The sequence below is a fragment of the Neophocaena asiaeorientalis genome, unplaced genomic scaffold, assembly GCF_003031525.2.
Source record: "Neophocaena asiaeorientalis asiaeorientalis breed wild unplaced genomic scaffold, Neophocaena_asiaeorientalis_V1.1 scaffold388, whole genome shotgun sequence".
Taxonomy (NCBI): Eukaryota; Metazoa; Chordata; class Mammalia; order Artiodactyla; family Phocoenidae; genus Neophocaena; species Neophocaena asiaeorientalis.
This window is the reverse complement of record NW_020172738.1, coordinates 2,230,269-2,245,970: the sequence shown is the minus strand read 5'-3', so window position 1 is coordinate 2,245,970 and position 15,702 is coordinate 2,230,269. Positions and strand designations below refer to the sequence as shown.

Sequence of the window (15,702 nt, the reverse complement as noted above, 5' to 3'; positions counted from 1 at the left end):
AGCATGGACCTTTAGAAGAGGAGAGAGGAATGAGAAAGAGAACCAGAAATATCCTGGTCTTCTAGAGTATTCCACCACTTTGGCATCTTGGGTGAGAGAGGAGGTGCGGAGAGCCTCAGAAAGCCATACCTGGCTGGGTGACCTGCTATTGCCTAGTGAACCCACCTTACAGAGGGAGAAAGTGAGAGGGAGTCAAACGATTAACCTGCCTCTTTAAGAACTGCAATTCTGTCTTGTTAGTGGTTCTCCTTAGCCCACGGCTATACTATCCAAGTCTTCTACTTTCTTACGTTTAGACATTTCTTTAAGTTTTAAGATTTCTTAAACTTAAGATTTCTTAAGTTTAGAAATCTCTGTAGGCCTCTTGTCTGAGATTCTATTATCTTGTTAAATAACAACAGGGTGACAACTTGCAAAGTTGTGACTTGTTTGATCTTCTGATAAGGTCTAGTCATCAACATTTGTCCCATGAGGCCATTTTGATCTTGAGGAAATGAAAACCCTCTCAGTAACTGCTTAGTCTAAAGACCAGAAGGTGGGATTATTTTTCCAACCAATGCGTCCGTTTGGGGTTTGACTGAAGGAAAGAGCCTTTTTACTTTGCTGGTCTGATAGATGCTCATAATCTGCTTGGAGTTTGCAGCAGTTAGGAAGGAGGAGTCTGGAAAATATTTCTTCCTGGGGTCTGTATTACCCCACTCGGCACCATCAGATGGTGGCCATTTGATGGTAGGCATTGAACACAGAAACCAGGAAATGAATTTATCTTCCTACCTTAGAAAATAAAACACATGTGAATGATAGCAAACATACTGAGATGCATGTCCACAGTCAATTAACTTGTAAATGGCAGAACATCCCCTGCTGCAACATCTACTGAGTCAGTCCTTAATTACTATTTGAAATCAAGGTTTTGGAGGACTCAGTTCTACCCATTCTCTTGATTAGACTTCTTGTTAGTTTCTTCGATTCTAATATCTTTGTCTAAACCCAGGTGGACAAAACTCTTGGTCACATTACTAAACCTTTCAACACAAATGTACAAATAACTTCATTCTAGGTGCTGTGCAGGACATGTGTCTCACCTGTGAAGCCCACCATAGGGTTTCCCTTAACTCACTTCCTTTAATTGTACATTAGTAGATGTACAATTGGCATCTATTAAGCACTCAACACATGGCTGCTTGAGACATAAATAAAATGCTGATTTCTATTATTTGTTTGTTTTACTAATGTGGGACAATGAAAAGTAAAATATAAGATGAGTCTAAGATTTGCCATCTAATTCTTCGTGCTTAAGGACTAGGCATTATATATTTTTCTTTGTGCATTAGACAGGCTTATGGGGAAGTTACATTTCAATGGAGATTCCGTAAAGCACTAATATACACAATGCAACTGCATGTCTGTGACTGTGATTCTATTCTTCTATTTTCTCAGGGAGAAAGAGAGGCAGATGGAGACTCCACTTAACTCATAGTGACAGAGCCCCACAGAGAAAAGTTAAGTCAAGAGGTAAAGAAGAAAAGGGGAGTATACTCTCAATAATTATGCAGCTAATTTCCTGTGCTTCACTCTGTGTTTTTACTGATAAATCCATTTCCCTAATTGCTTTATGTAGCTTTACTAACTGTTGGAAAACGTCTATGACTTGGTCCATTTTCAAAATGTGTATGAAAGAAAAAAATTCCACAAACAAGTAACTTGGTGACAGATCTAAACCAGACCCAATGGGTCCAGGGGCTACCACAGTGATGCTGTCTTTGCTGAACTGAAATAGTCTGCTTTCATATAAAGGGCACATATACAACCCACATATTATTTAGCAGACCCTTTTCCTGCTGCACAGAGAGTCAGAGGTTGCACGCCATGGGTGGCCTGGAGTGGTAGTCAGAAGTCTGTCATTTTTCTTCTGACTGTGTGGGCTTGGACCTGTCACTTGACAGCTTTTGCTTCAGTTTCTTCATCTGTAAAGCAAGAGCGTGAATTAGGCCCACACCATCCTTCTCAGTTCATCCCAGTTCTACTAGCCTACTACCTCAAAACTGGACCACGGACAGCTCCCCCTCTTCCCATCATAGCTCTAAAACGTTGGCTGGAGGGTCAGCATCAGTTACACATCCTCCTTGAGCTAGTTTGAAGACCTTTCACCCCTGCTGCTGTGGAATCAGGTCTCTAGCAGCCCTCCCCACCATGCAACTTGCAGATTATCCTAGAGCTTCCTGAACTCCTCTTTCAGCTAAGGAGAAAGCCGATGTGAGGGAGAAGTGAAGCAAAGCAGAGGACACAAAGAGAAGACAGACGTCACCTCCATTAGGTTCCCCCATCATTACTCTCTCTCTCTGCTCACTAACCAGCGCTCAAATAGAGAGATGCAAGTACAGTCTCTCGCTTTGTTCCAGCTGCCTAACTGCAGTGAAATAGTATAACTGGAGGTCCCCTTCAGAACATGATGCAGCTGTATGTTTCATTGTCATGTAAGAATCAGGGGGGCTGACTGGACTGGGAGCTAAGACAGTTTTACTGAAGCCCAATTTCTCTGTTAACACATTCTTTTTTGTGTGAGATTTGAGGGATGAGGTAGAGGTAGACATTCTGTAGTTATGTATCAAAAATGCCACTTGGAAGAAAGACTTTGACTCTAGAGATTTATGGAATAAAGCTTTCTAAGTTCCTCCATACCTTTATAGGAACAAACTCAGCATGGGAGAAGCAGTACGTGCGAAATTGAAAATGAGACAGTGAAGACATCTTCTCTTTCAGGGCAAAGAAAACGCAGATATGAAAAAGTGGATTTTCACTCTCAGATACTTCCTGTGACCTGTGGTAAGGTGAAGGGGATGTTACATAAGAAGAAATTGAAAGAAGGTGGGTTTTATGGTCTATTTGCAATTCCTATCTGAAGGGATCACGAGAAGTATTGGAATTATCCATGTGAATTACACAGAGTTGAAGGAATTGGGACAATGGTTTGGCTTGAGAGGAGGAAGGGATCCCTAAGTTGCTATTTTCACACTTTAAGAAATCATACATTTTAGGTGCTTACTCCCACGTGAAAGTGTCCATGGGGAGGCCAAAGAGAAATGAAGAAGAAATAAAAGGGAAGAGGCCCTCAGCCTCCAACTTCATATCCTCTCTCCCTCTGGATGATTTTCACCAGGGCAGGTGCTTGACGTAGTAAGGATAGAACAGAATTCAGAATCAGACAACCTCAGTCCCAGCCTCAGCTATGCCGAGAGGGACTGATTCAGCCGAGTAGAGAATGGGACCTTTCTGACCCTGAAATACTTTATCTAAAAAAGGAATCATTAAAAACCTGCTTCGTGGTATAGCTGCGAGGAATTAATCTACATAATTGAGGTAAAGTATTTAAACAGCTTAACCAAGATACAATTCACCACTGAGAGTGTACAACTCAATGTTGAGTTTTATTTGTATATTCACAAGATGGTACAGCCATCACCACAATCTAATTTTAGAATATTTTTGTCAGAATATTTTTTCACTAAAGGAAACTCCATGTCTATTAGCCATCAATGCCCATTCCCACCTAACCCCACTCCACCACCTAGCCCTAAACTGGGCTAATCTATTTTCTCTCCACTAATCTATTTTCTGCTCCATAAATTGGCCTATACTAGGTATTTCATTTAAATGGAATCATATAATATGTGCCCTCTTGGTTCTGGCTCTCTCACTTAAGATTATGTTTTCAAGATTCATCCATATAATAGTATGTATTAGTACTTCATTCCTTCTTATTGCCCAATAATATAATATTCCATGGTATGTATATACCATATTTTGTTTATCTTTTCATCGGTTTGGATTGTTTCCACTCTTTCACTATTATGAATAATGCTGTTTTGAACATTCATGCACAAGTTTTTGTGTGAACGTATGTTTTTAATTCTTTTGGGTATATACCTAGGAGTGGAATTGCTGGTTCATATGATGATTCCATGTTTAACCTACTGAGGAAACACCAAAATGTTTTCCACAGTGGCTGTACTGTTTTATATTCCCACCAACAATGTATGAGGGCTCCCATTTCTCTACTTCCTTGCCAACACTTGTTATTGTCTGACTTTTCTACGGTGGCCATCTTAGTGGGTGTGAAATGGTATCTCACTGTGGGTTTGACTTGCATTTCTCTAATGACTAGTGATGTTAAGCATAAGATTGTCTTTTATACATAACTTAAATTTTCCATTGGATAACATTTCACAATTATTTTTAATATCAGCTATCCATGATTTCAGGGATGGGAAAATCTCTGCTCGATAATGCCATTAAACTGGATGAAAAGTGTAATAAAGGGCACAGATGCTGCTGTGGTGCCGTTCTGAGCTGCAGAGCCCCCACTGGAGATCTTAGTCCCAACCTGAGGTTCCCCAAAGTCCACAGGAGATTCTGACTTGTTCTCTATCCCTAGCAAATTGAAATGGTCTCACTCTTCAAAATCACTTCCTTTTCCTTCGTAGGTGATTTTGACATACTTTTAAAAGGTTGATTTTGATGGTAATTATCATTTTGTTGTTCTTGTTGCACGTTGGTTAAAGAAATGTTGCCACAAAGCAGTAAATATCCTTTGAGGGGACTTAAAGGCTAGGTTTGGGGATTCTGAAACCTGAAAGGGGAGGCTAGACTCTCCTGTTTTAGATCTTGAGACCAAATTGGGTAGGTCCAGATCCAGTGTGTTGGGAGCCCACCGTCTGAAAACAAAGAGGGCTAAAGATTAACTTACCCTGGTCTTACAGGAGTTTTGGTGAAGTGTATACAGAGTGAGAATGGAGACTGGTTCACCCCCAGGGAATTTGAAATCAGAGGAGGCCACGAAAGATCCAAGAACTGGAAGATAAGTGTTCGCTGCGGTGGGATGCCCCTCCGTTGGCTGATCGAGGTATTCCAGTGACAGGGATGGGAGATGTGACTTTCCTTGCTGTGCCCCAAGAATAAGGTCACTATTTGCTCACCAAATATTTGTTATGGCTAAAGCCCAGATGAGTTATAGCTAAAGCCCAGATGCCTCTGAGTTTATCCTCTCACCTGGGGAGAGGTGTTCCACATTCCTAACCTCAGTACAATGCAGCACATCACTGTTGTAAAAGGGGCTCCGTCAGGATGGATGCAGGAGCTTGGAGGAAGGAAAGGTCATTCTGACTCAGGTGCATGCAGACAGCTTTATGCACTGAAAGAAGACAGTTTACAATCAAACAAGTAGGAAGAAGTTACTCCAGACAAAGAATGGCACGAAAACCAGAACCATGGTTGAGGTAGACATATTGTATGTGATAAGGCATAATCCTCCATAAACTGGAGTTGTTTGTGGAGGGATTTAATGCCAGGCTAATATGTTTAAACTCACAATATAGATAATGCAAAATCAGTGAAGTCTTCTGAGATGTGAAATGACACATTTAAAATAGTGTTTTAGGTGGCCATGGGGCCTTGAAATGACTTCAGTGTCTTTCAGCTGAAGAAACCTACACTCAACATGCAATGCTCAGCTCAAATGCCATTTTTCCCTGACTATTCCCTGCCTGACCTGACCCTGACCATTCCTTCCCTAGGCTTCTTGAGCCCATTACTAAGGCCTTTCTTATACTGTTTTATTCTCATCCTTCCATGCATCCCCTTTTTCTCTCTAGACCCCTCTTGGGTTTGTCCATCTTTGTGTGCCCAAGATTGGCCAGAATGTCTGGCACCAAATAGGCATGGGATAAGTGTGTGTTGATTGACTAGCCCTGGTAGAGGGACTCAAGCTTGAGTGACACTGGTGGAAATGGAGAGGAGGTGAGAGGTATCAAAGAGATTATGAAGGAAAACCTCTTAAAGTTAGGAAAAAAGCACAGGAGGAAAAAAAAGTTCTAAAGATGATTTTTAAGCTACCACTGATTGAATTCTAGAAGAAGTACAAGTGAGGAGAGGGAGATGATTTCTCATTTAGGCACCTTGGCTTTGGGCTGACAGTGGGACATCCCAGTAGAAATATTTGGGAGGAGGTTCGAAATGCGAGACTCACAGGCCAACCATATACTTAGATCCTTTTATCTTTCAGAAAAGATTTCTCCATAACCCTCCAAGGAAATATGGCAGGATGAGAAAGGTGATTATTGCATAACTTTCTACAAGTTCTCATAACGTAACTGATTTTTCATGCACCGTGTGTTATTCTGTGGTTTCTCAACTGGGTAATTATTATTAAACTTCCTCCAACACCCCACTCCCACCTTTTAAAAACTTTCGGTATGCACCTTCAATGTTGCTACTTTGAACACTATGTTGTATATATGGCAAGATCTTCTTTGAATGGTAAACCATTTGAAATGGAGGTGATAAGGAACCATCAAAATAGACCTCATGGATGTGCTTTAGCTATAGATGCAGATGTAAGGGTGTCAAAGTTGTAAAAGAAGACATGATGCTGGAATACATAAAGATATATCATAATAAGGTGATAGGGTCATCTTCAACTCAAACCCAGATTTTTAAAATCATGTTACTATTTTCTAACTTTAATGAAATCTGATGGAGCAAAAGTTTATTCACAGTCTAAGTATAGGAGGGGCTGACCTGGAAAATTGTTTACTCTGATGCCACTCTTTCAGCTCCTCAAGGGGGTGCTGTGCAGACCTCCCTTCTATCTATGAAAGTGATTCCTTCCTCTCCGGAGGCAGCAAACAAATATGTATGGTGCAGTGTAGATTCAGGACATGGTGATGGTTTTTCCAGGGTTGGGTATGAATGAGAACTTGAGAAGAAGGAGGAGGTGAGAAGTGCCATTCTTATACACTTCATGTAGAAATGGCCATTCAAGACATTCACAGATTTCTAAGACAGGTCAGACGTAGCTGGCCAATGGGACTTCATGTTCCACTGGGAATGTGAGGTCCAGGCCTTTACATTATCTGATGTTCTGGACAGTTTGAACTCTAAGTCCTTGGGACGTTTCACTCACTGGATTTCCTAAAGGGAAACTATCATATTATTTGCCCTACTTAGTGAGTATATTAAAGACCAGCATCTGTAGCATTCCCCAGGTGCCAAGAGTTACTCAGTTAGATTACCCACATAAGCTGACAATGTCCTACCAACAGATTCTACCCTTATTTGTGGGTGCAGCACTTTTTAGCAACAACCTGCAGTTACCTCTATACTTTGCATCTCCCTATGAGCAAGAACAGAAGCTCCCCAAGTGGCGGATCTCAGGACCCATTACTACCTCCATGGGTCCTCTGTGCCTCTCAGAACCTCTCTTGCCCCTTGGCTTCTGGAATCTTCAGTGTCACTCTCAGCACCACATGACAGCTTCCTGGCTCTTCACAAAGGTCACTAACACCTTTAGATGACAGCTGCTGTGTTGTAAAATAATCTGATATACACCTTTAGAACGATCTTTTTATTGTAGGCTAATATTTGCTTAGGAGATAGCAAGTAATCTGTTCCTAAGTGAAATGATACTCATTTATTCACTTATCCAACATACAATGATTGAGGGCACACTAAATGCCCAATGGTCATTAGAAGATTGAAACAATATCTCTGACCTCAAGGATTGTTTCAACTTCATTGTCTAACATGGAAGAATAACTAATGGGGATGGGTGGTGAACTTTAGGCCACACAGAAACGTGGACAGTGACATGGACACCTCTCAGATCACTGTCCCATGGATCACACTTTTCCATGACCACTCTGCCCTGGGCTGCAGACAAAAGCTGAGGCTGCCTGTGTCCTAGAGGGAAGGAGGTCAGGTCATTCTACTGAATATTGGAACACAATGTAAAGTTAGTGGGTGGTAGTCAGTTACCTCTGAAGAGTCAGCTAGCTGACTTTTTGGGATTCAGAGGGAGGGAAGAGGAGGGTGACCTTCTGGAAGAAGAGTTGCAACCCTGGGAAACTTGGGCACATTTTATCTTTGGGGCTGTGCCCTAGGAGACCTGTGATAGGTGGTGACATTCTTCTCTGGGACACCTGGCATGGATGCCAGGCCTCTAGGCCCTGTGGTCACTGGAGCTGTTGCCGATGAGTCCTCGACCTGATACTCTCACTGCAGCTCCTCCAGATGGGATGACATTTTCTAATATAGAGAAAAATGCCTCAGGGCCTCTCAAAGCAAGAAAACCAGCAGAGTTTCTCCAACTCCATCTGTGGGAACCAGGGCCAGACTCCCTGTATGGCTTCACAAAACCCCACTTTGCATCTGAGAGCCAGGGAGTAGAACTTGCATTGGGCCAAACAGTGGTACTTTGGTACTTTTTATTTTCCAAGTAGATACGTGTATCCATAAAAACAGGTATGAAGTAATGGGTAAACCGTGTCTTGAATCCCTCAACAGATTGCTGTTTAAATAAGTGATGGAGGCATACATCACATTCAGTATTGTCCTTCAATCTTTCTCTCTTTTATGCAGAAGAGAGTACGGAAGTCTCACGACAATACTTTAGATAACCTCTGTGTAAGTACTAGCGCCCGCCTGTAACCCCAGCACAAGGTGGGCCTTTTCCCTCTGCACATTCTCTGAGTCATCACTGCATCTCCCTGAAGCACACTCTCGCTCAGGTGCAGCATGTCGCTATGTGTGATGAGCAGGGAACAGCCGATGCATCTCCCACGTCAGGTACATGGTTCTGGCGTTGGGTGTCTCAGCCCTTGAAAGCATCCTTTCCATTTGTTCAGTGGAAACCTTCCCATTTCCCCCGAAAGTGAGTCTGGGAGGCAGAGCTTGAGACCACTGGGGTCTCTAGAGCCTGGGCTTGAAGTAGTAATGGGTGCGGCTGGCCTGCAGATGAAGGATAAGGAGGAAATTTGAGGGGAAAACAGCAATTTAAAGAAGGCAATAAAGAAGGAAAGGAAAATCCCAAACATCTATTCCAAGGTACAGGTAGAGCTAGATGGTTTTAAGCGTCACTCAGAAGGAACAGACCAGGCCAACCTGGCAAGTTAAGGTGTGAACCCTGTTGTGAGTCCTGCAGAGAAATGCACTCAGGGCTGGTGGGTTCTTCACGGAAGCCCCGTATCCAATCTTGAGGGAGCCATGATGGTGCTGAGCTGGTCACCACATAGCAAATCACAGGGCATTTTTACTCAAACTGGTACCATATGGCTGGATGCTTTAAGGTCTGCTAAAATTATGGATGACTCCACTCTCTAAGTTGAATCATATTTTGATTCCCTTCATTGCAACAAGATGGACATTTTAAGCAGAGTCACTTTTGCACAACTCCAGGGGGAAGCACTCACATGGGTTAGTATGCAGTAATACTGACACACAACGTCCAAAAGAGGAGGGATAGTCAAGTAGTTTTACTTATAGTTTACCTCCAAAGCAATCCCCCCAACAATATTTAGATCTTATCCACACTCTTTCTGACCCTTGGACAACTGAAGGATTCTTTAGTCATCTAAACAGTGCTGGAGTCCAGTGTTTGTGTGGCTTGTTTGGGATGGATATAGACACAGAGGGTCAGGTCTCACAGCCCACGGCCAAAAGTCCATGGGGAGGAGATGGCAGCTGTTCCAGCTAGAATACCCTCATTGCTGTTAATAATCTTTCCTGGGACTGGTATTACAGGCCAATTCAGGCCTATAATATCCCCTTTGCTCAGGGTAAGTCTCAACTTAGGCTGCAACTAAGACCTTTGGAAAATAGTATTGCCCGGATCCCACCCTAGAGGAAATTCTGTTCATCACTCTAGGCTATGACTTGGACACTGGGATTGTTTAAGACTCCCCAGGTGATTCTGATACACAAAATTACCCATTCCATGAATTAAAGAAGAACACCAATGGATCTGCCCTACCCAGACAAATTGATTCAGAATTTCTGGCGTAGGGACCAGGGCGTTGGTATTTTATATACTCTGCCCTGAAAGTTCTAATGTGCAGCTGGACTAAGAAACAAAGAGCCAGATAAATCTGCTAAAAAATACACAAATGTGAGGTTCTTAGACATTGCTTATATTTGTTATTCCTTGTTCTTCTGGGAAGAGGGGTCATCACTTTCTAGAGAATGATGATGGTAATCTGTCAGTTCCTACACTGATGAGAAAAAACATGGCGCCATGACTCCATGTCAGAGCAGTCTCAGTCTCCAGTTGGGGGGTGTCCTTGAGGATCCCCAGAACATTGAATGGGAACTTTTTGGCAAAATGGTCCTTGGAGCTAGCACTTCCTCATATATGACCATTTCAAAAGCAAAAGAAATGGGGGCTTCCCTGGTGGCGCAGTGGTTGAGAGTCCGCCTGCCGATGCAGGGGACACGGGTTCTTGACCCGGTCCGGGAAGATCCCACATGCCATGGAGCAGCTGGGCCCGTGAGTCATGTCTGCTGAGCCTGCGCGTCCGGAGCCTGTGCTCCGCAACGGGAGAGGCCACAACAGTGAGAGGCCCGCGTATCCCAAAAAAAAAAAAAAAAAAGAATGGCCAGAATCCCAATTCACCCAATACAAGTAGTTTCACGCAAAAGCCCAGAACAAGACTCAAAATAGTTGTTTAAATAATCTTGTATTACTTTCCACACTAAGTTTAATCCACCTTATTAAATTCTCAATATATCACCCTTCAAGGAGTCAGTTTAGTTATTGTGGTGTAGACAAATGCATTTAACACTTTATTTCAGGAGCTTATTTTATCTGCAAGGTAATAAAGTTATTCAGATTCCTAAAAAATTGTCTTGTTTTGTTGCTAGCCTTTCAGTGTTAGAGTCTCTGTTTTTTTTTTTTAATTAATTAATTTATTTTTGGCTGTGTTGGGTCTTCGTTTCTGCACGAGGGCTTTCTCTAGTTGCGGTGAGCGGGGTCCACTCTTCATCGCGGTGCGCAGGCCTCTCACTGTCGCGGCCTTTCTTGTTGCGGATCCCAGACTCCAGACGTGCAGGCTCAGTAGTTGTGGCTCACAGGCCTAGTTGCTCCGTGGCATGTGGGATCTTCCCAGACCAGGGCTCGAACCCATGTCCCCTGCACTGGCAGGCAGATCCTCAGCCACTGCACCACCAGGGAAGCCCGAGTCTCTGGTTTATAGGGAAGACTTTTCTGGTTTGACACACAGGCCCTTCCTCCTGAATTTCATTGCAGACCACAATTTCTGCTTCTGAAATCACCACGCTATGCTGTTCTTTAATATCTCAGGGAGAAGCATATGTGTCCATTCAGATTCACACAAAGGCAATGAGTTCTAGATTCCCCTAGTTCTGGCCTTCTGAGGTCTCACCAGGGATATAGATGTTGTTTTACCTTCTAGCTGGGAAACTCAGATGTGTGTGAGACGTGCAGGGATGGAGGAAAGCTGTTTTGCTGTGATACTTGTTCGAGATCTTTTCATGAGGACTGTCACATCCCACCTGTGGAAACTGAGAGGTTCGTGAGATGCAGCCCCTCCCTTCTTATTAGGGACCCTTCCTCCTGCCGTACACACTCTCCCTACAGAGTTCTTACTATGTCTGGATGGGGAAACAGCAGGGCCATAGGTACAGGGTCCAGCAGTATGATCCAGAGAGCTGTTTCAAGATGCTGGCAGTGGCAGGTTAATGCGTTTTGCTCTCCTCTAGGTCAGTAGCCAGGTCCTTTGCCCACATACTGCTACTGTCCTTTCCTAGAAGTTTTCCAGCATGGACTTCTGTTCATGGGGGTGGAAATGCCACTCGTTTGTGTTCTGCACTTATTCAGAAAAGGCAGGAAACGTGGGCTGGTTCCCTCATTTTGCCACGTTCTTAATGGGCTGAGGGAAGCCCGAGGCCCCCCAGGGGTTAAGACCCAGTTTCGACACTCAGGCCTGGCGGGTAGGATTCCTTGTGCTCCCAGAAACAGACAGAGAAAGAAGAGCCCACTACTCATCCTGACACCACCTCCGTGCCCTGACCCCTTGTTGCTCCTTCGATGGGATGAGGGTCATTGGCTCAGACCCCACGTGGGGTTCTTGGAGACTCTGGAGGTGCCCCTTTCCTCCTCCAGCTGTGTCCATCAACATTCCTGAAAGGAGGACAGTATCAGACATAGGAGTGATGACAGTTTCCAGGGACCTTGCCCTCACTCACTTATGTCTGGCCCCTTAGGAACCTGTGGAGTTGCACCTTCTGCAGGATAAAGGAGTCTTCAGGAAGCCAGCAATGTCTTGGGGAATCTGAGGTCCTGGCAAGGCAGATGCAGCCTGAGGAGCAGTTGGTGAGTCGGATGGGAACCCCAATTCTTCCCCTTTCCCCTCACATGTGAGAAGTCAGATAGGCAGGGTCAGGAGAAAGGCAACCAAAGGGTGAGCCATGACTCAGTCACACTGAAATCACACCAGAACTTGTTTGCAGCCATTGCATGTCTGTCTCCAAGAGCCATCCATGTTTGGGGAAACTTCCAGATACTGGTGTGAGTCATGCCTCTGCCTGGGCATGTATATGGGCTCATTGTCTCCAAGCTGCTTTTCACTCACAGCCACCTTCTTTTGCAGAAATGTGAGCTCCTCCTCTTGAAGGTCTATTGTCATTCAGAGAGCACCTTTTTTGCGAAGATTCCATACTACTATTACGTAAGTAACAATAACAAACTGTGATTACAGGCTGCCATGATGTTACCCCACCTTGAAACAGGTACCCATGGGATTTGAGATCAGAATCCCCTGGGAGTGAAAGCTGCTGTTACCTTTCTGTATTTCTACTGGATTTGATGGGAATCCACAGGAGGCACACATTGAACTCTGCCAGTAATTCTCCCATTGATTTTTGTTTTTCACTAGATTAAAGAGGCTTCTAAAAACCTAAAGGAGCCCATGTGGTTGGACAAGATCAAGAAGAGGCTGAACGAGCAGGATTACTCCCATGTGGAGGGGTTTGTGCAGGACATGCGCCTCATCTTTCAGAACCACAGGGCATCTTACAAGGTAAGTGGTTCTCCCCGCTTCCATTTCATTTTCTGTCCATTGAACCACTCTGCCCTCATTTTCTGGTGCCTGGGAAATTTTACTTTCCCTCATCCTATGAAACCTGCAAAGCAAGAGTTCCGGAAGTCAGTGACTTTTCCGTTCAAGACTGGAGCTCAGCAAGGCGTAGTAACAGCGAATCAGAAGGTGTCCCTGCAACCAGAACCCCAGGCCTCGAAGAGCTCAGACCCTCCTACAGCTGCCATTGAGAACAGCAGAGTCCTGCCTGCTCCAAACCCAGGGAGAAGAGACTTGCATCTTAAAGTCACACTGTGCTTCTTACCTCTCCCCCAAAACGCGCAATCTGACCTCTTCCGAAATCCCAATCTCCAGATTCCACTCCATGTGAATGGATCATATAGTTTAACAGGAGTCGCCAGAGGGAAACAGAAGTGTCAATGAAAAAGGAAGGTCATTGATCTAACTTAAAAGCAATCTGTACTATTTGCACTGTTACAAAGAGCATAGATTACTTTTCTAACTCTCACTGAAATCAATAACCCAACCAAATAAGTAAGAGTCCAAATAAGTAAGGTGTGCTTATGAGTTCCCATTCCTATCTTGTTGCTCCTCGCTGCATGAGGTTTTTAGCGTAACCTGGCTCGTATAACTTAGGGTGTCTGAGACAGGAGTCCTGACCATTCTCAATTACAAGGTGCAATGACACTGATGATGAGCACCATGATTTTTGCGTTCATTTTATTTTATTTTTTTCCAGTTCAAAGACTTTGGCCTAATGGGACTTAGACTGGAGGCCGAATTTGAGAAGAATTTCAAGGAAGTGTTCACTATTCAGGAGACAAACGAGGGCAGTTCACTGGAATAGTGGATGTGGTTAGTGTCCTGGAAAACCCCTTTTGGAGCAGACTTCTCATCCCCCAGCCGCATGGAAGGCTGGCTGCTTATGCCGCCCCTCCCCAGAGCATTGCCTTCAGCCAAACGGAGCCAGCTTCACCTGGAGGGTTACACTTCCTTGGCCTGGGGGCCAGCCTCCGGTGCCAAGGTGGACTCAACCTTGTGTTATGATTCATGCTCCTGTGTTCCTCATGAGATCCGGCTGGAGCTAGTCTGTGGCTGTGATTACATCCTTGCTTAGCTTTTCCTATAATCCTGCTTCCCTCCCCCGTTTCTCCCAAAGAAACTCACAATAAATCACTTACTTAAGAGACTTTATCTCAGACTCTGCTTCTAGGGAACCCAACTTAAGGTAACGATCCTAGCAAGCAGGCTGTAAGGGTGGGTTCTGGATTTGGATCACAGTCTGGCCAGATGGTGATGGGTGGTATATTGATGGTCCCTGGTGTGCTCTAATAGTGCTGTTGCCAAACTTTCACCTTTGGGAAACTCGATGAGATAAAGAGGATTTCACTAGCTTTTGAAATTGGCATTCACAAAGGGAGAAATGGTAAATGGAATTGTGGATTTTGGTGGCTATTGCTAAGTGCCACTAATATATTGAAAAGAAGAAATGACAGCCTTAAATCTATTAGTCAAAGCAGAGACACCCTTACAACTGCAGCTGGAAGGCAGACAAAAGGGAGGCCTGACACAGGTCCCAGGTTTAAGAATGGCAGAACACAGGAGAAGACTGCAGTCTAAGCTGGGATGGTCTCCTGTGCCAAAGGCAGAGCCCTGGTAAAGAAGGAGTGCAGTCCTGAATCAGAATCAGCCTTTCTAGGTAGATGCAAGTGAGAACCTCGAACTCCAGGTCTCCCTCAACACATGGCCTGCAAAAGAATTCCCTAGCCTTTGTTGGAAGACAGACCCCTCCCCTACCCCATCCTAATCTTGCTTGAATGAAGACTGCAGAGTCCTCCCAGCATGACCCCACTGAGAAAGTCCTGGGTTGTCCTGCCAGCTGAAGAGAGCATCTACCCCAGTGGAGCTGCAGGACTGGCCAACATGTACCAGCAGGTACCAGGAGATCGTGTCTGGGGGTGGGTCCTGGACAAAGGGGAACGTGAAACTGGAAAAGGGAAAATTGTCAACACAGAAGCACTCTTCTGTGTCAAGAAGTTTAATTAGCCTGGCGAGGGCCAAAGGGGATGAATCAAGTATGCTCCTGGGTGGCTCTTAAATGCTTATATATATACATATTTTTCTATTCCTTTAATTTTGGAATAAAAATGGCTGGTCACTAAACTTACGGTGGTAACCATTTCATGATGTATATAAATCAAATCATTATACATGCCTTAAACTTATACAGTGCTGTATGTCACTTATATTGCAATAAAACTGGAAGAAAAACATTTAATTAAAAATTTTAATTAAAAAAATGCTTGGTATAAACTGTGGTACATACTAGATGAAGTGGAAGCAGAGATGCCAGGGCAGACTGTGGAAAAGAAGATCCAAAAGCCTGAGGATGGGGCTTCCCTGGTGGCGCAGTGGTTGAGAGTCCACCTGCCGATGCAGGGGACGCGGGTTCGTGCCCCGGTCCGGGAAGATCCCACATGCCGCGGAGCGGCTGGGCCCGTGAGCCATGGCCGCTGAGCCTGCGCCTCCGGAGCCTGTGCTCCGCAACGGGAGAGGCCACAGCAGTGAGAAGCCCGCGTACCGCAAAAAAAAAAAAAAAAAAAAAAAAAAGCCTCAGGATGTTGGCATGGCTCCACTCTCTACAACTGGAAAACCCATCCACCGGGTTACTGTGCTCTTCAGGAGGCCTCAGAGACATTAACTTAACAAGGTGATAGGGAACACACAGCTGAGGGGCACCAGCATCCTTGAGATGCTCAGTGGGGGCTGTCCTCTGTAGGTTGGCATAGTGGAGGAATGTTTTACAGAACTGGAT

General features: G+C 44.4%; 1 protein-coding gene across 11 annotated transcripts in view; it reads left to right on the top strand.

Annotated features, from left to right (window-relative positions):
• The window catches only part of SP140 (SP140 nuclear body protein), a 70,441-nt gene extending 56,365 nt beyond the window's left edge, over window positions 1-14,076 (top strand). For 8 of the 11 annotated variants that reach the window (XM_024740570.1, XM_024740573.1, XM_024740571.1 and 5 more), the window contains 10 exons: window positions 1,441-1,515; window positions 2,764-2,868; window positions 4,761-4,903; window positions 6,062-6,109; window positions 8,416-8,460; window positions 11,244-11,359; window positions 12,055-12,163; window positions 12,441-12,518; window positions 12,726-12,869; window positions 13,627-14,076. In XM_024740570.1, coding sequence (XP_024596338.1) covers window positions 1,441-1,515; window positions 2,764-2,868; window positions 4,761-4,903; window positions 6,062-6,109; window positions 8,416-8,460; window positions 11,244-11,359; window positions 12,055-12,163; window positions 12,441-12,518; window positions 12,726-12,869; window positions 13,627-13,734 — 971 coding nt within the window. In that variant the 3' untranslated portion in view covers window positions 13,735-14,076. Of the gene's footprint in view, window positions 1-1,440; window positions 1,516-2,763; window positions 2,869-4,760; window positions 4,904-6,061; window positions 6,110-8,415; window positions 8,461-8,564; window positions 10,311-11,243; window positions 11,360-12,054; window positions 12,164-12,440; window positions 12,519-12,725; window positions 12,870-13,626 lie in introns of those variants that run through there. The other 3 variants (XM_024740569.1, XM_024740575.1, XM_024740576.1) reach the window with 3 other exon arrangements.
• Window positions 14,077-15,702: the final 1,626 nt, after the last annotated feature.